Consider the following 27,980-nt stretch of genomic DNA (forward strand, 5'->3'; position numbering starts at 1 on the left):
CAATATACTTGAACAATAATTCAAAAAATACTTTAAATTAAACAAAAACTAAACACGGACGATCGAACAGACAACAAATAGATGTCATGGTTAGATTAACAACTTCACAGTACGATCACGTTCATCGGACTTTAATATTTAATTCAATTCGATTCAATTCAATTCAATTTATTTCTCCACAAATGCCAAACATAGGAAAATATATACAATAAAATACATACATACAATACAATAATAGAACATGTATAGTATATATAAAGCGACTACATATTGAAGAATGTATGTTTAAAAAAGAAAATCAGCAAATATAGAAGGGGTAGTCAAAAATCAAAAATGATTTGTCGAGGACTACCCCCAATGATAAAAGAAAAGTATACAATTCAAAGTAAATATAAGGTCTAATGTTAATGATGAGGTGGTACCGATAACGAGAAAAAAGAGGGAGAAAATATACAACAAAAGATGACGTTAATCACAAATCTTCAGAGATCTATCTGTATGTAACATAAATATATGATGTTAGTTTATGGTTTCCTTTATACTTGGTATAAAATAAATCATATTGCCTTTAATCAAACAGCCTAGAAATTATATAATACGATCTTAAATAATAGTAGTCGGAAATTATATGTCTGTTTGTTTTCTTTTCATTTTGTGTTAATGCAACATAAATATAGGAGGACATAATAAATTGATCCCAAAAATTTGTTTGGCCATACATCATTCCGTCATATTCAAAGTAAAAGTACTGGCCCAACAAAAGTGATTTCACTCTTCTTTATTTGATTATCACTTTCTAACAAATCCTTGATAAAGATGTCAAGTACAATTAATTCTAAATTTCCTGACAGGTGCAAAGAAAATGTTTTTAAAAAATGTCGCTAATACGGTCTCCTTAATACATCTTTTCGACAGAAATAATTAAATAAAAAAAAGAAGAGACTGGTCAATGTGTAACCTGAACCCTCCCCTAGCAACACCCTGCTCGTAACCATGGTTACAAAGAGACCCTTCGTCTTTTGGTGATGATATATATGACATCATTCCAATATGAAGAGGGGGGGGGGGGGCTTTGCATCTCATGGAGTACATGCATCAGCAAAGTATTCTACCATTGCATCATTTGAAGGGTCAACAAACTTTTTGGCTGCGTACTGGGCGCGAAATTGACTTGTCGGATATTGAAAATGAGGCCTGTCGTCTGTTATTGCTCTGTGGATGACGTCTGCTATATCTCCCGGTTCCTGAGGGTTATCAAAACCTTTACGAAGAACCGAAGAGCATTTTTCGACCGACCTTCGAACCGGGTCACTCGGGTCAAGTTGAAGGGCAAAGTCGAAAGTCGGGAGGTCATTGACCGCCAAGTTCTCGCCAAATTTGGAATGGACCGGCCCAGGTTGAATAGTAGACACCCTGAACATTTGAGAGAAAGAAAAAGGATGAATGTCAAAGAGAAAAGTTGAATTAAAAGAAATTTTACCCACACCTATATGAGTACTGACCCTCAATGTGAATTATGAATAGCGACCCTCGTCTCACATTATGAAAAGCGGTACTTACGAATAACAGTTCTTATACCTTTATGAATAGTATACAAATATTCACAGCCTTGAGAGGTTCTGGTTAAAACTATGCGCAAGAGGTGACTCCAATAGTACTATTTGCTGAGGGGCGCAGCCCCGAAGCAAATGGTACTTTTGGAGTCACCGAGGCCCATAGTTTAACCAGTACCTCGAATAGAAGGCATGGTATATTTGTTTTATATCCTGCATCAAAAATTTATTTAAAAAAAAAAAAAAACAAAAACATTTTTGGGAAAATCTCATCTCATCTAAAAAGATTTAAAATATTTTGTTTTCATTAAATTAAGATTTGAAGAAAAAAAAATTGATTCAATTCAAAAAAAAAATTCACATTTTTTTTTTCAACTCCCAAATAGTAAACCAAAATAGTACTCTCATATAGTACTTTCTAAAAATAGCTCAAATATTTTTGGTCATGTGACGAGCTCTCAACCAATCAAAAGCCAACAAATTTTTGATGCAGGATATAATAACCCCTATTTCCGTGTTATGAACAGCGGTCCTTCACGTATAGGAAGTTCCGCGTTACGAATAGCAGTCCCTTAATTATGAATAGCGGTCCTCATAACTAACGAGGTAATTACACCCAATACAGTGCATGCTCACTCCGTCAAGGGGAGAATTCCAACCAGGCTCCGTATGATGTTACAGCGTTTCACAATGTTTCTGGCAACAAACCTATTTATACACCTCGGTAAAAATATAAAACATGTATGAAATGCCTTGTTTGTTTAACAAAATCACGAAGACCTGATGACTTTCCTTTCTTATTGATCCATAATTCATGCCTTAAACGCTTAACATCAAGAAAAATGCTACTACCCTTCAATAAAAGGGACCAAAGGAGATGAGGAAAGTGTGTAGAGAGGGATATACAAGGGAGGAGAATTTGGAGGTGGTGTGGGGGTAAGATCAATAGAAGGATAAAGAGGAAAAGCAGGAAGACGAAGAAAGCCTCTAGAAGTCCAAAGCTACATGCTCATGTATATAGAGCATACTATAATTGATGAAGTTTTTTTTTGTTTTTTTTTTGGTATAGTTACACGATAGGACAAGGAGGAGTAGCTAGGGGATGTACGAATGATGAAGTGGTAAGGTTAAAAATGGCCAACATCATCGGGCGCTGCGAGATCGCCACGTAAAAGACATTATTCAATCATAACAACCATGAGAAGGAGGGGGAGGAGCTGGAGTACATAGGGGAAGGGAATGTGAAGTAGGTCTTCCCTGAATTAGGTCTTAGAGTAGCCGCTGGACTCTCGAAGAAACTCTGAAGGTTATAAATACGATTTAAAAAAGAAGAGGAGGAGTAGGGAGAGGAGAAGAAGGAGAAGAATCGAGCTGAAATAGGGGAAGGTACTAGGGAGAATAAATCTTACCAGATATTGTAAGGTCGAAGGGTGGCCGCTAGACTCTCGGAAAAACCCTCCAGTGCATATTTAGAGGCGCAGTAGATCTCCATGTAAGGGATACCTGTCACAAAATTTGAGAGTATCAACTGAATTCCAAATTTTCTGCACCGAAGATTCATTGTTTATTCATGCATGGTTACTTATGATTTTGTTACAATATCTTGTTGCGTTCTCTCTCTGTTTCTCTCTCTCTCTCTCTCTCTGTTTCTCTCTCTCGCTCTTCCCCTCTCTCTCTCCTTTTGTCTGCCTCTCACCGCTCCTCTCTCTCCCTCTATATATCCTGGGGTTGTTTCACAAAGATCCTAAGTTGAACTTATCTGTATGTTGGACTTTACAATTATGGAAAGCCGTTAGCATCTATGGAAATATTTTGTAAAAGTTATTTTAAAAGGCATAACATTTTGATTTAAATCGTTCAATATTCTCTATTATCAAAGAGATTTCATGTTCTTAAGGTGATGTGGAATTTATAAAAGTCTGAAATCCTTGAATTTTCGTTTGAATATATTTTATTTTAAGGCTACAATGGCTCTCCATAATTTTTAGACTTAAGTTCGATTTAGGATCTTTGTTAAACACCCCCAGAAGTCCTAGTTTTAGATCTTGTTTTCAATTATGAAGGCATCTTTCCGCTCACCAAATATACCGGTGGTACTGCTGATGTTAATGATACGCCCTGACCTCTGCTTCTTCATAATAGGAATCACTTCCTGGGTCATCCTAACGGCCCCAAAGAAGTTAGTTTCCATGACTCTTCTGATCTGCTCAAAGGTGGTGTCTTCAAGGAGACCATAGCTGCCAATACCCGAGTTGTTGACTGATGTTGGTCGATACGTTTCAAGGGGGAGAAATAATATCACACGGAACCCACATATCAAAGAGAGACAGAGAGAAATGAGAAAGGGATAGGGCAAATTAAAAAAATAAGAGAAAGAGATCATTGAAGCAAAATGATGATCAGAAGGTAATGTCAAGAAAAAAAGGGATACAGAAAAGAAACATGAAAGAAAAATTTGCCTCAAGTTACAAAAGATTGAATATGCATCTATATAATTTTACCGTACTCCGGTGATGTCGATTCTTTACTTTTATGATAATCATGATTATAAGGTTATCCTGATTTTATATCATGCTGAATAGTGAGAACACCCCCAACACGGAAAAGAAGGAGTGTTGATAAAAGAAATAAGGACGGTCTCGAGCTAACTGGTCACCTTTCTGTCATCTTCCACTAGGTTCGTAGCATCTGTAGCAAGATATAACGCTGATAATATCACCCGCAGAGGCAAACATTTTGTGAGCGAGCAGAGCGAATGAAAACAAGATTATCATGGTAAACGTTTTATTATCGTCATCAAATACACTAGGTATTATTAAGGTATTTAAATGACATATTCGAGAATCTCTGTGGTATGAGGTGAGAATTGCCCGATTATTTGTATTTCCAAACAATTGTGCCTTGTATGCCTTTGATTATTCACGACTGGCATAATACTGCATTTATTATTTAAGCGGGGCGGGGGGGGGTGCATGCTATACTAACGTATTGAAATTATTGTTTGATATTCACCCAAAATATCCAAACGACCGTGCTTTTCTATCACAGTGTTCACCGCAGCCGTGATCGTGTCGTGTTTCGTCACATCGAGCTCGAGAACGAACAGGGTACTGTTGAGCTCCTGTCCTGCGGCCTTCTCCAGCTCGCTCCGCTTGTCTAGGTTGCGCATCGTGGCGTACACCACATACCCTTTCGCAGCTTCCCGGGCAAGCTTCACAGCTGTAGCAAGACCAATGCCAGAGGAGCAGCCCGTGATCAGCGTAATCTTTGGCGCCATATCGAACGCCTGATAACTTACTATAGAAAATGATATATATTTTGTTTAAGTGTTACTTTACATCAGTTATATCAGTAAAGAAATAGGTCCTTATGGAGATGATTCCTTCACGTTTTCACATCATATTCCAAAATACGTTTTGTTCTGTCTAAAGGATGACTGATGACAAAGCAGTAAGTTAATCAATGAACTTTGGTACTATTGAACAAACTTCTGTGTAGACCTAATGCTAAAGAGGGGATACTACAGTCAGACGCGGATCCATGATTTCTTAGGGGGGGGGGGGGTAGTGTGCTTTAATTTTTTTGTTTGCCCTCGAAAATTTAAAAAATCGCACCCCCCCCCCCCCCCCTCTTGAGCGCCAAAGGGGGGGGGTGCGATTTTTCAAGTTTTCGAGATCTCCAAAAAAGGGTTACATTAACGTGTTTTTACACGTTTTTTTCCCAGGGGGGAGCCTGGATCTGCCACTGACTACAGTTAACACGTTCGCCCCCGCCCCGTGTATTAAATCATTTTCCTGTATGTGTATGAATTATAGTGACGAATAATAATCACGAATCCTTAATTTTTCAAATCTCCTAGAGCCATTGATTAATGTATATTAGAAGTTTAAGTGACGAACATTTGTCCCGTAACAATGATAAGCGCTTCTACGGATTGTTTACCAGTGGCGGATCCAGGGGGGGTTGGGGGGTTGCAACCCCCCCCCCCTTGGGCGGCCCCCCCCCCCCAAAAAAAAAAAAAAAAAAGGAAAAAAAAAGAAAAAAGAAAGAAAAAAAGAAAGAAAAAAGAACGCACGCTGGAGAGAAACCCTTTCAAGTGCAAATATTGTGAGAAGATATTCAACTCATCTGGTAACTTAACCAAACACATGATAACTCTGGATATAACTATGTATTAAACTGTTACTTGATTTAAAAAGACGTTATCATGCACTGCTTTTTATGGTCTCCATTGTGTTAATAGATGCCAGGAAAACATCACTTACGGGGTTCAAATAAACACCCAAAAAAAAATCGGCTCGCCGCTTCGCGGCTCGTGGACGATGCTCCGCATCGTCATTATTTTGGTCAAACCCCCCCCCCCTTAGCAAAAAGCTAGATCCGCCCCTGTTTACAGAGACCTCAGGAAATAAACATACAACCTCGAGCCAAGTTGTCTCGTATTATGCCGAGATCCTCTTTAGCCGTGCACGATTCCTGTGAGACACGCTGTGAATTCATGAAAAAGTGCAGGACACAAATATAACGTTTGATTATGCAAATATTATTTATGCATGTAGGTAATGATAAAGAGAAGGTTGAAATAGGCTGATATAGTACTACTCATCCCAGAAAGAGTTGCATTAATAAGAAATTAAGGATTACGATTTAGATCGAATTTCTCTCACCTTTTAAATCCAGAACCAATGGCCAGAGAGGCCAGTCTTGCGAGATAACCTATTCCTTCCCCGGGACTCACTTCATGAACTTATGGATACGTCTATAAACGTGTTGGATGAAATGCGTTTTACAATAAAAGAACGATGATTAGAATCCAAATGTGTTCAAAGATCGGTCGATATGATATTTGTTTATGTAAATAAGGGACCTTGGGATTGTGTTCGAAAATGGCGGACTATGAACCAGGCAGGTTTCATTTTGGTGAGTAGAGTTCAGGTCAAAACCTCAAAAAACGCATTTGCGATGTTTAATGCCAGAGATCACTTTTCGGCAGTAGGCTATTTACGTAATGTAACCCAGGTTAATATATATGTACGTACGTCTTTGTGAAGTGCCTCGATACAAATTATTTCATTCACCTGTTATACTTAATTGTATCTCAATAGCCAGAATGCGAATTGCATGCAGTAGTTGTTGCTATACTGTATAGGTAAGACAGAGACGCTTGCCCTATATACATGACAACACAAAATGTATGCAATTAAAAAATTGTGTAAGAGGAGAGTTCGTTTTGTCAATGATATTTTAGAGACAAATGGTTATTTTTTTTTCTCTCTGGAAGATTTCCAAGATACGTATAATATTAAAATAAATGTTCTCTTTTCATCATGAATTATGCGATGCAATTAGAAAAGGGTTTAGCAATTGTACTTCTTTTTAAAGGGCGCCACAACCCCTTTTACCAGATACAATGGCATTGGTTATGAAACGTATTAAAGGATGTTCACATATCTATGCAATTGTCTTAAAGAGAAGGAGGGGTAAATGTAAAAAAATTCTTAAATGGAAATGCATTTCGGACCTAAATCACAAGAGTTGGAAAACATATTGTTCCATTGGATTTAATTGTACCATTGATGTGGTTTCTACGATGGTTTCAGTTTAAGGTTTTCCAGCGTATATTATATACCAATGATTTACTGTTTAAAATTAATATAGTCCCAAGAGAAGAATGTACATTTTGTAATAAACAGAGCGAAACAGTTTTACACCTGCTATGTGATTCTACGCATTATAAACATAAACGAAATTATTTGGGATAGGTTGGAACACTGGATGTATACTAGAACCGGAAATAGAATGATATTTCCACTACAAGATAAATTATTTGGTTTAAGAGGTTCAAATAAGTATGCATTGAATGGTATATTGATGTGGTGCGACAGATGGGTAAACATGCAAAATAAAGAAAACATTGCCCAACTTTGATAATAGTAGAGTTTCGATTATAAATTATTTCAAAAAAGTATATTGCAGATTCGAACTGTAGAATTAATAAGTTTACAAGAAAATGGTTTCAATTCAGGACTTTGTTTATAAAAAAGGATTTTTTTTTTCTGATTAAAAAAAAAGAAATCATTAGCAGTGGTCACAACAAAGTAGTTGTATATAGCCCAATAATCAAAGGATAATACGTCTCTTTTATATTGTTCTTCCTGTTTTTTCATTCACCTGTTACGAATAATGTATTTTAATAGTCAGAATGAGAATTGCATTCATTCGATATTGCTAGGTAGGACAAACATTCTTACTTGCCATACCTAACATGTATGTAATTCGCATTCTGACTATTGAAATACAACTATTCGTAAGAAATGAATGAAATAATTATTAACGAGGCACTTAAAGAATAATGCAATTACCTTGATTTTTCTGTCTTTGAATTATTGTTAAATAACGAATTGTAAATATGTTTTTCATTTTTTTAATCAAATCTCTGTAAATCATGCATGCAATTCAGCCATTGGCTGCGATATGTTGATGAATAAATACCATACCTTACCTTACCTTACCTTGATTTCATTGCAAAAATGGCTCATTGAATTAACGCTTTATCAAATGGACTGAAAATACTGCGAATTGGCCGGGAAAACCTATATCATCGTCACCTCTATAATTATATCCTTTTTCTATAACTTTAGATTCCTTATGCCCTGCTCCTTCTCTCTACTACTTTCTTCAAAGTCGTTCCATCACTAACCTTTTTCCGTTTGTCCCTTTGCCTTTCTCTCTATCTAAAACTTTATTTGTCTTTCGGATTTTCATGTTCCATTTAGTCTATCCTTGAAAAAATACAACTAATTCTTCCTCTTTTCCTTCCCTTCTCATTTCCGCTATTCCATCATTTCCGTCTATCAGGTGGTCCATATTTTCTCTTCCTCCCCCATCTTTCTCTCTCGCTCTCTCTCGCTCTCTCTCGCTCTCTCCCTCTCTCTTTCTTTATCCCCCTCTCTGTTCCTCCCTCTATCTAGCTCACTCTTTAACAACACAAACTCACACACACCCGCCTGCTAACTACATTTTGTTTGTTACATTTCCGTTCTACTGAAAAAGCATATGCAAAAATGCGTATCCGGACACCTACCCCCAATTACCCCCTAGGATAGTTGTCCCGGGAGTAATTGTCCTAGAGGATGGTTGTCGTAGGGGGTAGTTGTCCGGGGTAGGTGTCCTAGGGGGTAGTTATCTGGGGGTAATTGTCGGGGGGTAGTTGTCCTGGGGTGATTGCCCTAGGGGGTAATTGTCCTAGGGGTAGTTGTCCTAGGGGGTAGTTGACTGGGGTGGATATCCGAGGGGTGGTGGATTTCCAGGGGGTAGGTGTCCTTGAACCACAAAAATGGTATCAAAAAGTCGCGGTTGGCAGTCAGCAACATTGACACATTATATATATTTACAATTCAACAAAACAAATGAAATCATATTACAATCTTACATCTTAAATCTTTTATAGAGGAATAATCATGATCAATATTAATCACACACTTATGTCAAGGAAGAGGTATATCATTGCAGCTCACAATTCACATACAATACATATTTTAAAAAGACAATTGTAAAATCTAGAACTAGAACGTTGTTCTTCAAGCATCAGTTTAACATGACCTATATCATTACATTTACCATTAGAATTCAATATTTAGGCCAAAAAAGTGTAACAATCGTGAAAGGAAAAGCACTATAGTTTAAAAGGGCCTGTATTATTACATTTACGATCAAAATTCATTGCTTAGGTAACATAACAAAAATTAAAATGTTTAAAGACAGTAATATGTAATCAAGTATGTGATGCTATTAGAGCATCAGTTTAAAAACATCACAGATGTATATGTGCAAACTTTATGAATTATGTTATCCACGCAAACGTTAGAATAAAAGGAATATTTTTTATTTCACAAAAAATAGTATAATCTAATTTCCTACTCATTGTTTCAAACACATCAATTGTACATAAACTGTGCTTGAAACTACATAATGACGAAGAATTGTGAATATATACGGGTAATATATAATATATAATGAATTTGATGACGGATGTATGCAGATACGGATATATTCGTAAAATAATTTTAACAGCTCTCCTTGAATAATGAAATGAAATATGTACATAATAATGACTGTGCAAACCTAATATTTAGTTTCCAGTCATACTTAATTAAATTTACGGGCAAAAAAGTATTGCTTGCTCCATTATATATACTTTTAATTTGTCACAGGCACTTTATCGCAGCAAAAGAAATGAACATTTTAGAAGAAAAAATAAGTTCCAACTACAATTGCACACTATACATGATTGTCTCTCTTGCAGCAACGTATATATTACGTCATGGTTGTTTGAGCAGCTTGAAAGGAGTAGTTCCTTCTTACATCTTATATATTTTATATAAGAATGATCATAATCAATATTAATCACAGCTTATGTCAAGGAAGCCAGTAAGATTTTCGAAACCGTGTCATATATTGACTCGGGAAACTATTCCTTTAAGTGCAGCATTTTAATATTGCAAGCTTTATGTCATAACAACCTCATCGTAGTTCACATATATAATACATATTTTACAAAGACAATTATAAAATAAAGAATGTTATGTTCTTCAAGCATCAGTTTAAAATGACCTTTATCATTACATTTACCATTATAATTCAATATTTAGGTAACGATTGTGAAAGGTAAAGCATTACAGTTTAAAATGGCCTGCATTATTATAAAACAAAAAGTTTTAGAATTGTTAGTCATACCTACCGTACTTTGTTATGATATATCTTTTTCATTTTTAAAATTTGATGTCAAAATTTCATTTAAAATGTATCACAATGTGAAAGAGGATGTCTTTTAAAATACATTTTCTGCAAGGATTTTCAAAACAAATGTGTTTGAAGTAAAATATTGATAGAAGAAAACAAACTTTAGGTTTTCTACGTACAACAGAAAATCCTCATTACGAATTCTTTCAACAAATATCTTCAAACACATTTTTTTTTTTTTTTTTTTTGCAGAAGTGTATCGTAACTAACATCCTCTTTCACGTTATGATACAATAATTTATCTAAGTGAAATTTTGTCATCTAATATTTGGCGAATTTGGGGCTCTCAACACTGTAAACGGGCTTTAATACGACTCCTTTTAAGAAAAACTAGATTTCCTTCTCTGTTTTGGTTAAGATAAAACATAATTATAATTCTTTTTATTCTACATCTGTCATCTAGCAAAATGGAGGAATAGGATGTGCAAGGCATAGGCGAAAGTTAAAATTTGATTCAATTGAATTAGCAGACATTTATGGGGTGTATTTTCATTTTTTTCTTCCCTCTGGAGATTTGGAGATATAGAGGAATACAAAGAGCAGGACCGTTGCGAAGCTTTGGATCAGACCGAGCAGGATGAAGGCTTGATCGTAGCTCCCGAAATGGTCAAACAACCAACCTGGCAAAGAGAGAGAGAGGATGAATAAGAATATCAACAAAAATGATAAGAGATGAGATGTTATAGGCGAGAGTATACGACCTTAATATATTTGCAAAATAGAGAAAAAATAAAACGGACTTGTGCGACCCGCTTGGACGTAAGTGGCGTTAACCTCAACCAGGGTTAGGTCCTTCATGTGGAGAGTTGGCCACATACGGCGTCTATTTTCTTCACACAACTGTTTAGCCACTTCAGTCAAATATACTGAGCGAACAACTAGAGAGTCTAACATTACTCTTCGTGGTATTTTTGGATCGCTAGAGCTGAACATAGACTTTGATTATTGTATTGCTTTGCCTCAATATTTATATTTATAAAGTTAAATAATAGGACAGAATAAATACCGAGACTCGAACCAACAACTCCCAAGATTGTACGCTATCCTTACCGATTGAGCCAACGATAAGTTGATGGATGCAGCGTTCGCATGATTATTATAACCCTTTCACTAACCCTAACGGTTCTAGGCTCTTCGCGAGCGGTTTCATTGGATTCTTTTTCGCGAAAATGGCTAAACAGTTGTGGCACAGTTGTATACGTCATGTTTGTACCGACTACAACCAAGCTGGCTAACTTATGTCTATAGATGGCTCTTGATCTGCTAGGGTTTGAAACGCATTGATTAACTATTGGCGGCAAAATTGGGGGGGGGGGAGGGTTGCAGAAACCAAATTTTAAACAGACAAAACTTAAAACAAAAACTGTCGAATAAAATTAAAGGACATAACTTTTCGCTTTAATTAAAAAGTTATCCATTAGCTTTTGTTGTGAACAAAGAAGGAATTTTTTTGTTCATGTGTATTTTTTGTTAGGGGAGGGGGGGGGGGGACTGCCTACAGTTTTAAGCCCTTAAACCTCCTTCATTCTTGTTTGTGCAGATCGTCGAGACATTTGGGTTTCAGTCCGCTACCATGTTGGTAATTTAATGTTGATTGGAAACTTTGTTGGCATTCTTCTGATAAGAGTTAAATGGCATGAATATGGGCTACATCCTCAAATACAGTCAACTAAATCATGGTATGTAACCACAGGGTACCTAAAAGAAGGCCTACTCACTGTCTATTTATTTGATTTAATTTTGCTTTTGTTAAAGTGTGTATGTTTCCCATCAATCTGGAATACTTTCAAGGCAAATTTGACACTGATAATTTGAAAATTCCTATTTCTGTAACTGTAAGCAAACTCATGAGGTACCTGTAATGAAACCTGCAGACATCCGTCCGACTCCTGCGAAACCGTACGACCATCCTAGAGCATTGGGGAATCTTTCCATACCGATGGACTGCTTGATCACAACTACGGCGATTGGGAAGAATACACCACTGGCTGCACCGTAGGTCAGTGATCCCACCATTAACGAAGCGTAGTCGTTTAAGACAGGATCTAGCAACATGGGCAACGCTGACACGAACGAACCTATGGTGAGAAGTTGGGCAGCAGTAAGCAGTTTATAGTCGACAATCAACCCGTGCCCAGCCCGAGTAACAATGTTTGACACACCGGCTATAGAGGCTATGAAGGTAGCTTCGAGAGGCGCTATTCCTTTTTCTTCGGCGTGAGGTATGAGATATATAAGCCAACCCATGTAAACAAACCGCCCGCAAAATTGCACGATCACGAGTATGACGAAGAAAACGTCTTTAAACAAAGAAAGCCCAAGTACAGAAATGCATCGATTGGCCCTTGACTTGGCTTCGTCTTCGTCTTCATCGTGGGTTTCAAGTTTGTTGGAGTATTCGTCCGAATCGGTAACGATAGGATCTCCTGGATCTTCTGCGTCCTCTAAAAGGCGAGCCCTGTCTTCGTACCTATCCCCAGATTCACTCTGCTCTACATGTTGCATTTCTATTAATTCACTAGATTTCGTATGGCTGTCTTCAAAGCGATCGTTTGGCGATAAAGGTCCATTGTTTTCGACGGATTTGTATTCAATCTTGTCCTTTCTTCGTCGATCTGATCGCTGATCAACTCGGAGAGGACGCAAGAGGGCACCACATACACTAACATGGAAACCCAGTGCTCCTAATATCATGAGACCACCTCGCCATGTGTATATGTCTATAAGGACCTGGGCTACCGGTGCGAGGACCAGGATTCCTACACCAGACCCAGCATATGATAGACCGTTGGCCAGGCTATAACGCTTGTCGAAATAATGGCCTACCATCGTAAGACTGGGCGTCAAAGAAAGACCAAGACCGATACCTAACACAAAGAAAATAAATGGGTGAAACTTGTTAGTGCTTTATCTACAGGGGCACCTTCATGTTTATAAAATCATATACATAATTTGATATTGTACAAAGAGAAAATTAAAAAGGCCCTTACTCAATCCTTTGTCATAACCGGTCGCGTACCTCTTTGCGTCTGCTCTCTACGACAAATTTTGTAGAAAATCCTTGCGTCGGACCCACGGGTCTACACGTTTCTTCAAAGAACGCAGAACACTCAATCGGCTGCAGAATGTTTTCTTAACGACATGTCCAAACCTACGTTTCTTGATGAGCGCACGTGACACGCGCGCAGCCGTTGTAGCACAAGGCAGTTGTAAGATACCTGTACGAGGGGTGGGAGTTCACCTATTGGATTCTTGCAGGTGAAGGGAATGTATGTTTGTGAGAAGGTGTCTACACCTGACCCGACATATGATAGACCGTTTGCCAGCTCAGGCTATAACGCTTGTCGAACTAATGGCCTACCATCGTAAGAGTGGGCGTGTGAAGGGAAAGGCGCCCACGGCGAGATATTGTAAGAAGGATGTGGGATACTCAAAAGTTGGCCTACGATCCGACCGCGGTTCTGGACACGCACAATGTAAAAAGACGCACGGCGGGTTGTGACCATTTCATTAGGGAAACATTTGTTTATATCAGATTTGTAAAGAAAAGGTTTTTCATATAGTATGGAGCCGAAATCAGCGTTTTTAGTAAAGAAAAATTGTTGCAACTAGAAAAGTATTCTGTACAATGTCATATTCAACCTACCTATTAACAACAACAAGTATTGTTCCTTTTTATTATTAACTCCTCAAATATGTCAAGGAGCATCTTATATTTATATAAATTATACGATTCGAGGATATCAAACGCTATTAGTAGGGCCATCAAGGTCACCTGTGACATTTAACATTATCAGGCATTCATTCTTACAATGATCACATCTATCCAATCTTTCAAATTTGTTAAATGCGATGTAATCAATTAATGAAATGTATGTCTCAGATAATCATAAGCAGGTGCAAATGATTTGAAGACGGAGGGAAGACTGAATCTAGTTTCATGATTTTGCCATTAGCCGGAGAATAAAAACATTTATTTAATTCCAAGTGGAAAATTAGGAAAAATAATCAGATTACGTGATTACCTGAAATCGCTAGACATATTGCGAGTTGGCTGACTTCGACCGTAAAAGCAGCAAGTGTAAGGCCGAGTCCAGCAAAGAAACCCCCGACCATAGCGACAGGCTTACATCCAAAGCGTCTGCATAAAGGACCGCTTATCAAACCTGAATCAATATTGATAGTTAAAAAGAACATACAATTTATATTTCGCATCCATTATTTCCATAATTTTATTAAACGAATTCGTTTTCACTGGCTGCCTGCCGTAGCAAAAAAGAACAAACTCCATTTCGTTGACGATCAGCCATGCATAATAAAATTATGGAAATGCAAGCATTACTTTAAACAAACAGAATTGTCTTATTCCTGGTTCATTTTTCCTGATTGAGGTGTCATATGAAAGGACAGAAAATGAACGCTCTCGAAATGTGATTTTCTCTTTGAAATTCAGATACCGTTCGCCAAATGACCATTTCTTCATTTAATTGTTTTTAACCACTCATGCGTGAAATATGCATCATATGAGTTGCATCAAATGAAAGAGGAGGATCTAAGCTTTACACATATGTGTTATTTATTAATTATAATTGTGATTAAGTTACAATAAAACATCGATAATTCTCGGTTTCGTTTTTTTCTGGGACGCACTGTATATTCAGATGAATCATGCTAACGACACAGAGAGTACCGGTGTGCGGCGCCACTCCAGCCATGCCGAAAGGCCACTTATCCCAGACGGGTAGAATATAGAGGCCTATCAAAAAAGAATAACCAAAAGCACATCCCCATCCAGCCCGCCAGCGCGCCACTCCAATATTCGACAAAGCTGACGACCGCCGAGCATTACGTCAGCACTTCGGTACACCCGCCGGTCGCAAAGTCTACCGCAAGTCTACCAGCTCAAAGTAACAATAGAGCCTATACAATAGAATAGGTACACCGTGAAACCATTCAAGTAGCAGGCTGAAGGGGGTAAGGCCATTCAGAACCAACATCCCCGAGAACTAGGCCTGTGCGACGCCACTCCAGTACTTTACAAAGCCGAGTGGGAAGATAATTATCGTTTCATTCGTTTTTAAACGAGTGCATTTGTTAGACCAATTTGTCACAGGTAGATTTTGAATGCCACTACATGTCTTACAAAAAGTCCAGTCCAAAGTTTAGTACCAAATCCTATGGAAATGTAGAGACGGCAATCGTTGTAGGAAAAAGTCGTTAGTTGAATATCAGATAGCAATTAGAAAATGTTGAGAAAGGCAGTGAAATCCGACGTCAGGGAAGAAAGGGATAAGAAGTGGGTCAGTAAAACGCGACAATAGGGACTTTTAGATTTGCGTGGACTGATACGTGTGACGTCCATTCAAGTCAGTGCATTAAAAGGACGTCGATCGTAGCAATCCACGTTGTCGTTCGGCAATTCTAAAAGTCCCTATTGGCACTCCCTGTATTCCGAAATCTACAAAGGTTGGGGAAGCGCCTAAGAGGCAAAATGTGATCTTTGCAACAATACGTAAGCACCAAAGTCATGTATTAAACCATTGTCAAACGATGTTAACTCAAGGCCACTACACATGTATATTATTGTGTATTGATTATTGATAGAAGTAATTACATGCATTAGATAATCTTGTTATTTGCCTGATGACCTTAATTCTACCCTTTTTAAATATTCTTTGAGCTCGATAAATGTTTCCATATTACATATAATTGTCGTAGTATTCTAAGCAACTTTGATGGTATTCTGCTTTGTTGAATAGTCTGAATTTTCAGTTTTCTGTTATGGGAGTAACTGAAACTTGGCTGAAAGACAACTCAATATTGTGCAATATTCAAGGATTTAGCTTCTTTACATAATAGTAGAGCTGAGAGGAGAGGAGGACAATAACCACTCATAGGGTAATTATGAATCGGGGTAGTTTTCCTAGAGGGTGGTTGTCCTAGGTGGTAGTTGTCCGGGGGTAGTTGTCCTAGGGGGTGGTTGTCCTAGGGAGTAGTTAGATGGAGGGTAATCATCCTAGAGGGTGATTGTCCCGGGGGTAGTGGTCCTAGAGAGTAGTTGTCCGGGGGTAGTTGTCCTAGAGGGTGGTTGTCCTAGTGGTAGTTGTCCGGGGTAGTTGTCCTAGGGGTGGTTGTCCTAGAGAGTAGTTAGTTAGGGGTAATCATCCTAGAGGGTGATTGTCCCGGGGGTAGTGGTCCTAGAGGCTAGGGTAGTTGTCCAGGGGTAGCGGGTACTCGGGTAGTTGTAGAGGGTGGTTGTCCAGGGGGTATGTGTTCTAGAACCCTCTCATGCATATCTCCTTTCTAATGCACAAATCTCCTTCATCATCTTCTTCTCAACCCCACATGCAGCTCATCCATTTGAATTACTTTCTGTACCCCCGATCTCTCACTTCTCTTTTGGCGTCGTCTTCTTTTTGTATTGTTACCGTGTTCTCCTATCTTTGGCATGTAAAGTATTTTCTAGTTTTTTTCTCGTCTCTGTTGGCATCCATTTTTCCTCCCTATTTCTAGTTCCTTTTTGTAGTTACGAATTCCGAAATTCGATTTCTCATTATTCCTAACTATCATTTGAGGGGTTCACAATATTATTGTACTATTATTGCTTTTTAGTGGACCCCTTTGTTTCAAATATGTTTGTAAATGATTATTATTGATTTGCAATGTTTTGTTGGAAACAGAAATAAAACTTAATTGAATTGAAAAGATTGTGGCAGTTTGTTTCAAGATAACGGACCGGAACGTGAAAAAGCCCTATCCCCCAAGAATTTCGAGTTTGCAACACAACCAAAGATGATTCTGATGATCTCAGATGTCTAGAAGGATTGTATATATAAAGGCTAATTACACTACGATGAAACTGAGGGGCAGACCCATGTAAAAAAAAAAAAAAGAAATACAAGCAGGAGTAACTTATAATCTATACGATATTTAACAGGAAGCCGTTGGAGAGACTGCAATACTTACTGGCTTTCAGTTGTATGGTCTCTCTGAGGGGACAAAGTAACAAGAACCCGGTCATGTTGCCTGTTATCTTCTTCCAAGCTCTTTGTTTATTGCCCAACACTCACACCCGTATCCCGGCCCCCACTCAGTGTTATTTCGGGTACGCATATGCTCGTACCCTCTTTTTGAAACCACCCCCTATCTGAGGACTGCCAACATTTCCGAACCCCCCTTTCGCGGGCTTTTCGCGGGCTTTTCCTGCCTTGGAGACCCCCCTAAATCAGGAAAAATGCTCAATGTACCCCCCTAAATTCGGAATAAGTTCTCAGGAGTCCAAAGATATGAGAGGGAAAAAAATGAAAAATACCCCCTTTTTTTAAAGAAATCTCCGGGTGAAAAGTCAAATACACCCCTTTTTTGTACAATTCTCGGGCCGGACTTTGTCGCACGAAAAGTACCCCTTTACCGGACATTTTGGCAACACGCATGCGGTCATTCCGACCTCTGAGTGGGGACCCGTATACAACAGAACTAACCAAATTATGACTAAAATGCGCAGATTTGGGTTTTCATAGTAATGAAGAAAGAAAACAATTTATACAGGTATAACATGTGTGTATTGTATAAAGAGTAACCTGTACATAACTCAAGACATGCATGAAAGTACAGAGGGAAATATGTAAATGCGTAACACCTCTTAAAACAGAAAGTTGTGTCGATTACGCCCGAGTATACCTGACACACCCAAATTCCAGCGTGTAACATTCCTTTCAATGTGATGCTTATTTTATATATAAGACTATAGAAGTCCCATGCTGTATACCTCTTGTCATATAGATTTGTAGCGCAACTAATCTAGAGTGAAAGAGTGAAAGATTCCATATGGATTAAGAGGATGAAGCCATCACTAAACAGGGACTTCCGGGTAGCGAATTTTTTTTCCGTACTCGAGAGAGCAAAAATCCCATGTGCGCATGCGCGTGGACTTATGATTTCTCTGCTACTTCCCATACGAAATGTACATGTATTCGCATGTACTGTGCACGATTCGCGTTCTACGAGTAAACGATGGCATAGTAGTCTTCAAACACAGACTCTGATTTGCCAGTTTGACAAATCAATATGCGTATGTGTCGCGATGTGCTTATTCAAGTCTGTGTAGTTGTATGATTCAGACCCAGTAGTGCATATGGAAATACATTGCAACTTGTATAGAATGGTATAGTAGTCTGCAAGCACAGACGCTAATCTGACAGTTTGACAACATACTAGTAGTGTGCTGAGAAGTACTTTATTCAAGTCGCCAACTTGTATAGAATGGTATAGTAGTCTGCAAGCACAGACGCTAATCTGACAGTTTGACAACATACTAGTAGTGTGCTGAGAAGTACTTTATTCAAGTCTGCGTAGATGTATGATTCAGACCCTACTGGTGCGTGCGTTAGAAATGCATCTCAATGTGTAGAGTGTAGTATAGTAGTCTGCAAGGACATAATAATATATTGTGTATTGATGAGTAGTGATTTTATGCAAGTTTGTGTAGTTTAATGATTCCAGACCCCATGGTAGGCCTATGTATTGTGCCACTGCTCTCTCACACTCTTTCTCTCTCTCTCTCTCTCTCTCTCCATATCTCTCTCTCTTTCTCTCTCTCTCTCTCTCTCTCCATATCTCTCTCTCTTTCTCTCTCTCTCTCTCTCTCTCTAGCCCTCCCTCCAGTATGCTCGCACTCTCTGTATTACTTTTATTTATAATCATGGTCTGCTGAGAGCCAGAAGGATGTTAACTCTTAACACAACGATACACGCACCAGTAGGGTCTGAATCATAAAACTACTCAGACTTGAATAACACTATTTTGTCAAACTGTCAGATTAGCGTCTGTGCTTGCAGACTACTATGCCACTCTGCAAGTTGAGATGCCTTTCCAATACACGCACCAGTAGGGTCTGAATCATAAAACTACACATATTTGAATATAAAGCACTACTCAAGACACTATGTTGTCAAACTGTCCGATTAGCGTCTGTGCTTGCAGACTACTATACCATGCTATTCAATTTGGGATGCATTTCTGTAAGCACTAAAATGTCTGAATCATACAACTACTCAGACTTGAATACTAGTACTATTGCTACGCACGATATATGCGTAATTGTTTTGTCAAACTGGCAAATCAGAGTCTGTGTTTGAAGACTACTATGCCATCGTTTACTCGTAGAACGCGAATCGTGCACAGTAGATGCGAATACATGTACATTTCGTATGGGAAGTAGCAGAGAAATCATAAGTCCACGCGCATGCGCACATGGGGTATTTGCCCTCTCGAGTACGGAAAAAAAATTCGCTTCCGGGTACCTATTGTCACCGATCTTTGATCCAGTGATCGCAGGACACCAGGCAGTGCAGCGAAGCAAACGTGTGACTGTCTCAGACTGACCACTTAGCTTGAGAAAGTCCACAGGAGTGGATGAAAGCTTGCATAACAAATTTAAGGTTGGGAGAAGCTTAAAAACTACATGTTATCATCATCCCCAACTGATGAAAGTTTTCTGTACTAATCTAGAGTTGTTATTCAAAGCTACCATACCTGTGAAATCAGCAAACGTGACACAGATGGAACTAATCCAACCAATCAGAGACGTGGACACATCGAAGTAACTTCGGAAGGTTGGTAGGAATACACCAAGGCACTTAGCAATCCCCTCCCTGAAGATGAGCGTACAATGAGCAGCAAGTAGAATGAACCATCCATAACCTAGACATAATAACATCAACGCTTATTAAGAATTGTAAACAACATAGTCAAGATAACAAATAGATATATGGATGGCCACATGCGAATGGTCTTGCGGGTCCTCTGACAAGTTCTCAGAGGTTTTAAAAGAACGACACATTTGGGTAATGTTTATTGGCCTTCTCATGACTTTTCTTATAGGGTTCCTGCGACTGACACTACTGGACTTTACTTTGGGGCTGTCGTTCTCGTGGGTTGTCTGGCTTCTGTATTGGGATGTTACGGAATGGCGAACTATTAATAACTAAAAATATATTGTTTTTTTTTATTAAAAAAATCCTTGCAGAATTACTGGAACAAAATTCTGACTCAAAACTCACCTCCATCAGGGGCATGAAAGGCCTGTGGCGATGATCTTGATGTCTTCTTCTCTGAACTTTGAATTTCACCGCCATTTTGTGCATGCGCGGTGACCTTTTTCCTTTTGACGGCGCCATTTCTGAATTTGCCAATCTCTTCTTCTATGCGGGACAGTTTGGAGTAATTTGCGAATTCTCTGGAAAGAGACAGTAAAGAAACAAGGAATATGTTATGTGTATGTTCTCCTTGATCATGTTTCCTCGAGCCATATTTACTTTGAGCGATAATATGTTACATTCTGATGAGTATCAAAGCGAAGCAATACACTAACAGCTATTCAATTCAATTCAATTCAATTCAATTTTATTTCGTCCAATAATAACATGGAAATTCATTGTGGGATTTTACATATTGCGTTTACATTAAAATGTATGAAAAGACATAAAAAGCATGACATTGAAATAGGAAATAATTACACTCAAAATCGTTTAGAAATTGGAAAAACATAACATGACATCGACACAATGCACAAATATACATACACTGTTGCTCATAAAGGTTAAATTTTTTTTTTTTTACCTCAATTTACGGAATTATTTTAAAAATAATTTAAAAATAATAGATCTAGATAATAGTATACATTCTCAGATTTTATTGAATAATAATTTGCCAATGTGTGTTTTGCGTGACTGCTGAAGTATGTGTGTGCTACTATGCTTATCAACTAGGGGACCTACGCCCTTAAGTCATAAATGACAGTAATGAGGATCAATGCCCCACAAAAGGGCACTAATATAGCACATCGACACGGTTTTGATCCTGGGGCCTCACAGTTGCGAGGCCATTGCTTTGTCACTGAACCATGACTGTACGCAGCGGGGGCTAGGGTAGGGGGCAGTTTCCATAAATTTAAAAAAAAACAGAAAATGCAATAAATTTTCAATAATTTATTGCATTTTACCCTGGTCCCCAACATAAAAAAATTCTCTGGACGGCCATGCATTATGGCTCAAGGCATGGGTACACATAAGATTTGTTTATGTTGGGAACCGGGGTAAAATGCAATAAATTATTGAAAATTTATTGCTTTTTCTGTGTTTTTTTATATTTATGGAAACTGCCCCCTACCCTAGCCCCCGCTGCGTACAGTCATGGTTCAGTGACAAAGCTTTGACGTTTCAATAAATTATTACTCTTAGTCCTTATCTGTATTCCTTTTCGCCCATCCAGCGCTAAGCGCGGAAGCTTTACCGTTTCATTAAATTATTAGAGAAGGAAGACGATTCGTTGTATCGAGTCCTTGTCTGAATTCAGTTTCCTCCCCCCCCCCCCCCTCCCGCGCGAAGCGCGGAATCTTTGGCGTTTCATTTGATTGATTCTTAATCCACGTCTGAAATCATTTTCGCCCATCCCGCGCGTAGCTTTCACGTTTCATTAAATTATTAGGAAAAGAAAAGGATTCGTTGTATCGTATACTTTGACGTTTCATTTAATTATAACTCTTAATCCTAGTCTTAATTCGGTTGCCCCCCCCCCCCCTCCCGCGCTTAAGCTTTGCCGCTTCACTAAATTATTAGAGAAAGAAGACAATTCGTTTTACTGCAATATTCATCCTTGTCTGAATTCAGTTTCCCCACATGATGTACGTATGGAACGTTCGTTCGCAAATCTTTGCATGCACAGCCCGAGTGGTGGGTAGCATGTTATCTCCCGGCAGTGCTCGTCGCAATAGCTTCTGGAAAGGAATTGTATATTACACAATGCAATCGCATGACCATAACTGGTCTTTACCTTTAACGGCGAAGAGTTTTTTGTGAATTGTGAATTTGTGAATGGGAGCTTAAAGAAAAGCTTTCGCGCCCGTTCCTACGCATTACCTATTCATGTAATCCCCGCGTGTGTGTCCGCTCTCGTCTTGAAAGATTTGACTCTAAAATTTTCACCTTGGCTACTGATATGTTTTATTATTTTTTTACGTACAAGACATTGATTTAGATTGTTGTTCTGATTGTTTATTTCCCTCCCAAACATCGAAGTTGTGTAGGCGTTGACGTTGGCATGATTGTTCATTTCTGTTCATTAATGTGGTCAATACTTGTATTATATTAATTTGTTCACGAACAAAACAAAAACGATATGTATAATTGTATTCCTTCTGTATGTTTTGACACATTATTTGTTTCATATTACATTTATTTTGTTCTGTCATCCGATCAAAATAGGTCATATATCTATATCATCAATCTGTTCTTTCTCGTGCAAGATCGATTTAAAGAATAGAAACGTAGGTTCTCTAAATCTTCGCAAAATCAGCTATTGTATTTCAAAACCCGTGATTTAAAAATGATACTTATAATCAATGAGATTGAAAGATTGTGCTTGAAATAAGATGATAGGGCGTTTATAAATATGTCATACGAAACAAAAAAAACATCTGCAAATTAAAGATATTACAAAAATGATAGTCGTATTGTCAGGAGCCTGCATCATCAAAACGTTTCGGTAGATGGAACAATTCGAAATCGCCTATCTGTTCCAAACATGAATCTTCGCGAAGAAATTGTATTAGTGGTGGCATTTGTCGTAACAATTTGTTGTCAATTGTTCGTGACGTTTTGACGTTTCATATTTGTTAGCTAGCGCTAGTAAAGTCTTTTGTTTTAACGCGCACTGTATATAGTTATAAGGCCTTGAACACGTTATGTTCACATTGTGTGTTATATAACATACAGATATTATAGTACTTGTAACTTTTACAAGCACTTTGTTATTGCAACGCAAAAAAGACAGCTCTTTGAGCAGCTAATAGTTGTTGCGCCCATTGTTCCCCTCATAGGCGGCTATTCCCAATTACCGGGCATTATTTGTCATTGTAGTTAAGTTTATTATTCTATTCATGCTTTCTATTTATTTATTTAGTTTTGGGGAGGGGGATGTCGTATTACGAATTCATGACCCTTATACATAATGACCATGTTCTCAAATTACGAATAGCGGTCTTCATGAATAGTTGTCCAATGAATAGCGGTCTTATAACTAGCGAGGGGAGCCCTCCTGATGGGCCTCTGCCATTTTTGGTCCGGCCGTTCACTTCGCCGCCCCCCCCCCCCCCTCCCTCACACACACACATAATACGCAGCCTTATTGTAGCTAAACAAGAATCCATAGCAAGTCGGACTATTATAGCGATCAAACAATAGCCTTGCTCGGCCGCGTGAAATCCTGCTACGGCATTCTATGTTTTTTTCTTTTAGAGCGAACTTTTCTTTTGTATTCGCTCCATAGAACTCTACTTTATCTTACAGCTAGGTGAAATGAAAAGAGCGTCATCATGAGTAGATCTTTTGTTTGATGTTATCCTTCTTCTCCCTAATTAAGTCAAACCTTCAATTTAGGCCTATCCATAAAAGGTAGCTTCCTGTACCGTTCGCTTTTTTTTTCCTGACTGCTATATGAAGCATGTGTATGCTCTGAATTAGGCAAACAGGGGACCGGGTTTAAGACCTCTCCGAACGAAATGTGATGTTAGTTATGCCTTACCATGGCATATCAACTTGGTTTCTAACCAGGGAGCTCCCGGTTACGAGCTGCTCTGCTCTACCACTGGGCTATAGCGCCTCCCTCCTTTTAAAAAGATCTTTTAAAATTTGCCGTTTTTTTTTTTAGAATAAGAATCAAAACATGTTTGGTATGTTTTTGTATCTGTGCATTATGTTTTCAAAATTTCACTTTCGCCACTTAATAATACAAATCTACGAATAAATGATTCGAATGTTAGAGCAAAAATCAATGATTGTATTTGTGTCCCTGCCCGTTTTGCGATCATTTAGTACATATAGCGCAAAGTAGAAGTCGAATGATAAATTATCACCATGAACTGATTAATGTTTTGTATTGCATTTCCAATTGCTGCTCAACTTTATCACTATCAGGCTACGCTTTTTTGTTTACATCTTCATGACACACATGTTTTATAATCTCGATATAGTTCCCGGACTCTTTTTTTCTATTTATTCCACTTTTAAAAAGAGCTATGGAATTGTTATGATTTAAAACGCCTTCTGGACGGGCAATTTTCGAAGGCAAATCTCGGGCGTGAAATCCTGCCACGGCATTTTATGTTTTTTTCCTTGAGGCCACTTAACAAAATATACATGTTTAGCGTCCCCGCCCGCTTCCTTTTGGGGGGCCGCCTCCTATTTTTTATTTTTGGGGAATTAAAAAAAAAAAAAAAATATTTAATTTTTTTTTATAATTTTTTTTTTTTTTTTAAAGAAAAAAAACATGAAAACACTGCTAAAATGGATCTATTACTGATTTTAATTTTTTTTTCTAAAAATGTGACCCGGCACCACAAAATCAACAAAAAGTCGCAAAAATTATTTTCCTGATTTCATCTGATTATGAAAGAAGAAGTTCTCCTCATTAAAATGGTATATTACTTGTCCAAATTGAAGCTTCCTAAATATTTAGTGAATGAAAAGAGCTGGTGAGGGAGGTTACTGGTATTAAATTGTGAGAAAGAGAGCTTTAAAGTTTGGGGCTATTCAAGCATGCGGAGCAAGCAAACCCCAGGGAAATCAATAGAAGGGTGAATCAAAAGGCCATAGCAACCACTATGAAGAGATTTTCAGATTAGGCTGAAATTTGGCCTGATGGTCAAACATAGTCTGTTCATTATGTTTCTGAGGTTTCAATGTGTGGACTTAAGTCTTTCAAAAGTTATTATGTTGTAAATGTATAGAGTTGTAATTGGACAGATTAAGTGAACTGCAACATAGTGCCGAGACACCTGCACTAGACAATGCCTATTCATGGTGGACCCGGAGTCTTTTTGTTCCCCCTTACATAACACTGCTTGTCACCTATCTTGTTTTGTATACATCTGGGCAATTATTTGTAACCACATTATGAACTTGCTTTATACTTAATTCCCATACTGTTTTCTTTCTCACAGGAGGTTCAAAGTATTTTTACTATGACTTGCTCTTTCATTTCCAGTAGCCATCCTGATGATAATTAATGGGAGCAATTCATAAATACCAGCCAGAAAGTGGTATAAAAATAAAGAAAGGCAGGAGACACACAGTAAAGACACCAACATAGAATAACGAAAAATAGAAAGAATGAGAGAGAGAGACAGAGAGGGAAAAGAAGGGGGAGAATTATGATAGCTGTAAGCAAAATGATGATACCAAGAGTGTGAATGTGTGTTTACAATAAGAACTTGATTTCAAAACTCTTATGGGAGAATAAATTTGGAAGCACAGAAATGAAAACAAAATTATTTAGGGAATGTCACAACTCTTTCTCATCCTGTATCACAAGTTTAAAAATGCAACAACTCTCTCTCTCATCCTTTATCACAAGTTTGAAAATGCAACAACTCTTTCTCATCCTGTATCACAAGTTTAAAATGCAACAACTCTTTCTCATCCTTTATCACAAGTTTAAAAATGCAACAACTCTTTCTCATCCTTTATCACAAGTTTGAAAATGCAACAACTCTTTCTCATCCTTTATCACAAGTTTGAAAATGCAACAACTCTTTCTCATCCTGTATCACAAGTTTAAAATGCAACAACTCTTTCTCATCCTTTATCACAAGTTTAAAAATGCAACAACTCTTTCTCATCGTGTATCACAAGTTTAAAATGCAACAACTCTTTCTCATCCTTTATCACAAGTTTGAAAATGCAACAACTCAAGCGACTCGAAGTCGTTAACGGAGAATATAAGACGAACGCAAATCTGGAACTCGGATGTGAAAGCGGATACAAACAAAATGGCGCGCCGCACTGATTGCTATAACGGACCAATCACAGCCCGCGTAGCACGACCCGTTAGCAACGACTGACCATTTCCGGACCACGATAATTTCGCTCGGGAAAAGTGATCAAATTTTGGAAGAGACCGAAGGCTGTGCGAAAAAAAGTGGTCTAGAAAAACCGTTTAAAACACATCTTCTACTATGTTTTAGACTTCCAAATTTTGATACTAGGTACAGAAAAGACCACTCTTTCAGAAAATGTAAAAAAACAAAAATCTATTTTTTTCACCTAAATTGACATTTTAGCTGATTACGGAGAATCGCTGGTTGCGACTTTTTGTTGGTTTTGTGGTGCCGGGTCACAAATGTCGGCGGCAATCTTGAAAAATAGCCCGACTGTCAGGGAAAATGTACTGAGCGGCCATTTTGAGCGGCCATTTTGAAAGAAAAAAAGAAGGCCTCCTCCTTCCTATTTTTCGAAAAAAACAGGACGCTAATAAAACATTTTTTTATTTTTTATATGGCCTTAGAGCGAACTTTTCTTTTGTATTAGCTCCGTAGAACTCGACTTTATCAAACAGCGAGGTGAAATGAAAAGAGCGTCATCTTGAGTAGATCGTTTGTTTGATGTTATCCTTCTTATCCCTAATAATTATTCTCAAATTTCTTATGTGTAACTGATTTTCTTATAAAACTCAAGATATGGCGTATATATTCAATACTGAATGAACGCCATTAACCAATTACCAACAACAACACAACAACATGAGGGGGGCACATCCCCCTCAGACACCCCTGCTTGGCGCGCCCAATCGCCCCCCTAAAAAAAATAACCTGGCGCCGCCCCTGTTTACAGATATATTATTACCCCCCTGTCATTGGATTCAATACTTGCCAAACACACACTGTGTGCACTATCTCCACTAACTAGGGAGCATTCCAGCCAGGCGTTTCTTGACGCTCAAAAACTGTTTGACTAACAATGACGGGTACCCTTAATAAATAAATATTAGTCTTCAGCGGGTAACTCACTTCGTCCTTGATCCCATATCTAACTTTTCGAAGTTTCTTTATCAGTGGAACTTGAGTACATCACAAGTGGCCTCCAGAGCTCTTCCTGTTGCTGCTGCCTTTACTACTGATTTGTTATATTAATGTGGCTATTTTTCGTCTAGTCTGGTTCGTAAGAATATAGTCGAGTATAGTGGAGCTCCGAGCTCGGACACTGTGTGTCCTCCTGTGCTTTCGTTGTTCTAATGATGAGGATCGTCCTGTGTCAACCCGGAAATACACGTACACCTAGAGCCAGCACGGTTGAGCGCAGGGTAATATATTTAGCGTCGAGCTCCGCGCATGAGCGGACTGGGAGGGGGGGGGTGGGCAGTCAGACCGCAGCCGGTGCGAAAACCCTCTTTTTTGTTCAGCACGTATGCAAGAATTTACGTGTCTTGCATACGTAATGAGTACTGCAGACGGTCTTCCCGATCGGCAGTTTTTGCCTTTATAATTGTTCATTTCTCATGAAATGGGTCTTATTTTAAAGATAAGAAGTTGCACTCTCTATATACTTATATGACAATCATGTTAAATATATTTTGGAAACAAATATTTCGCCTTGAAAATGGGGTTTTTCGACAATAAATCTAAAGAGTAGGGCTGATTTTCACATAGAAATCATTCTTGCGTCAAGAAGATGTTATAATCAGCATAAAGCATAAATATTTTTCTTCACAATGATATCAAAATTATTATAGGCCCCCCCCCCCTTAACCCCACCTATAGTACTTTCTATCTTTCCCTATGTCATTTTTGTT

The 27,980-nt window shown here is 38.3% G+C and overlaps 1 protein-coding gene across 2 annotated transcripts; it reads right to left on the reverse strand.

Moving 5' to 3' along the window:
• Nucleotides 1-264: 264 nt before the first annotated feature.
• Nucleotides 265-27,474, reverse strand: LOC592016 (retinol dehydrogenase 8). Of its 2 annotated transcripts, XM_030984000.1 has the most exons (8): nucleotides 27,199-27,474; nucleotides 20,417-20,592; nucleotides 19,890-20,057; nucleotides 14,381-14,521; nucleotides 4,566-4,850; nucleotides 3,633-3,812; nucleotides 2,963-3,056; nucleotides 265-1,413 (listed from the first exon to the last, which is right to left on the reverse strand). In XM_030984000.1, exons 1-8 carry the CDS (start codon nucleotides 27,213-27,215, stop codon nucleotides 1,080-1,082), a joined length of 1,395 nt encoding a protein of 464 aa, XP_030839860.1. In that variant the 5' UTR covers nucleotides 27,216-27,474; the 3' UTR covers nucleotides 265-1,079. The 2 variants fall into 2 exon arrangements, with proteins under 2 accessions (XP_030839860.1, XP_030839859.1); XM_030983999.1 differs by lacking the exons at nucleotides 265-1,413; nucleotides 2,963-3,056; nucleotides 3,633-3,812; nucleotides 4,566-4,850 and adding exons at nucleotides 10,524-10,975; nucleotides 12,212-13,222 and having other exon boundaries at nucleotides 27,199-27,461.
• Between the last annotated feature and the right edge of the window lie 506 nt (nucleotides 27,475-27,980).

This window comes from Strongylocentrotus purpuratus, unplaced genomic scaffold, assembly GCF_000002235.5.
Source record: "Strongylocentrotus purpuratus isolate Spur 01 unplaced genomic scaffold, Spur_5.0 spur5_scaffold_14, whole genome shotgun sequence".
Lineage (NCBI taxonomy): Eukaryota > Metazoa > Echinodermata > Echinoidea > Camarodonta > Strongylocentrotidae > Strongylocentrotus > Strongylocentrotus purpuratus.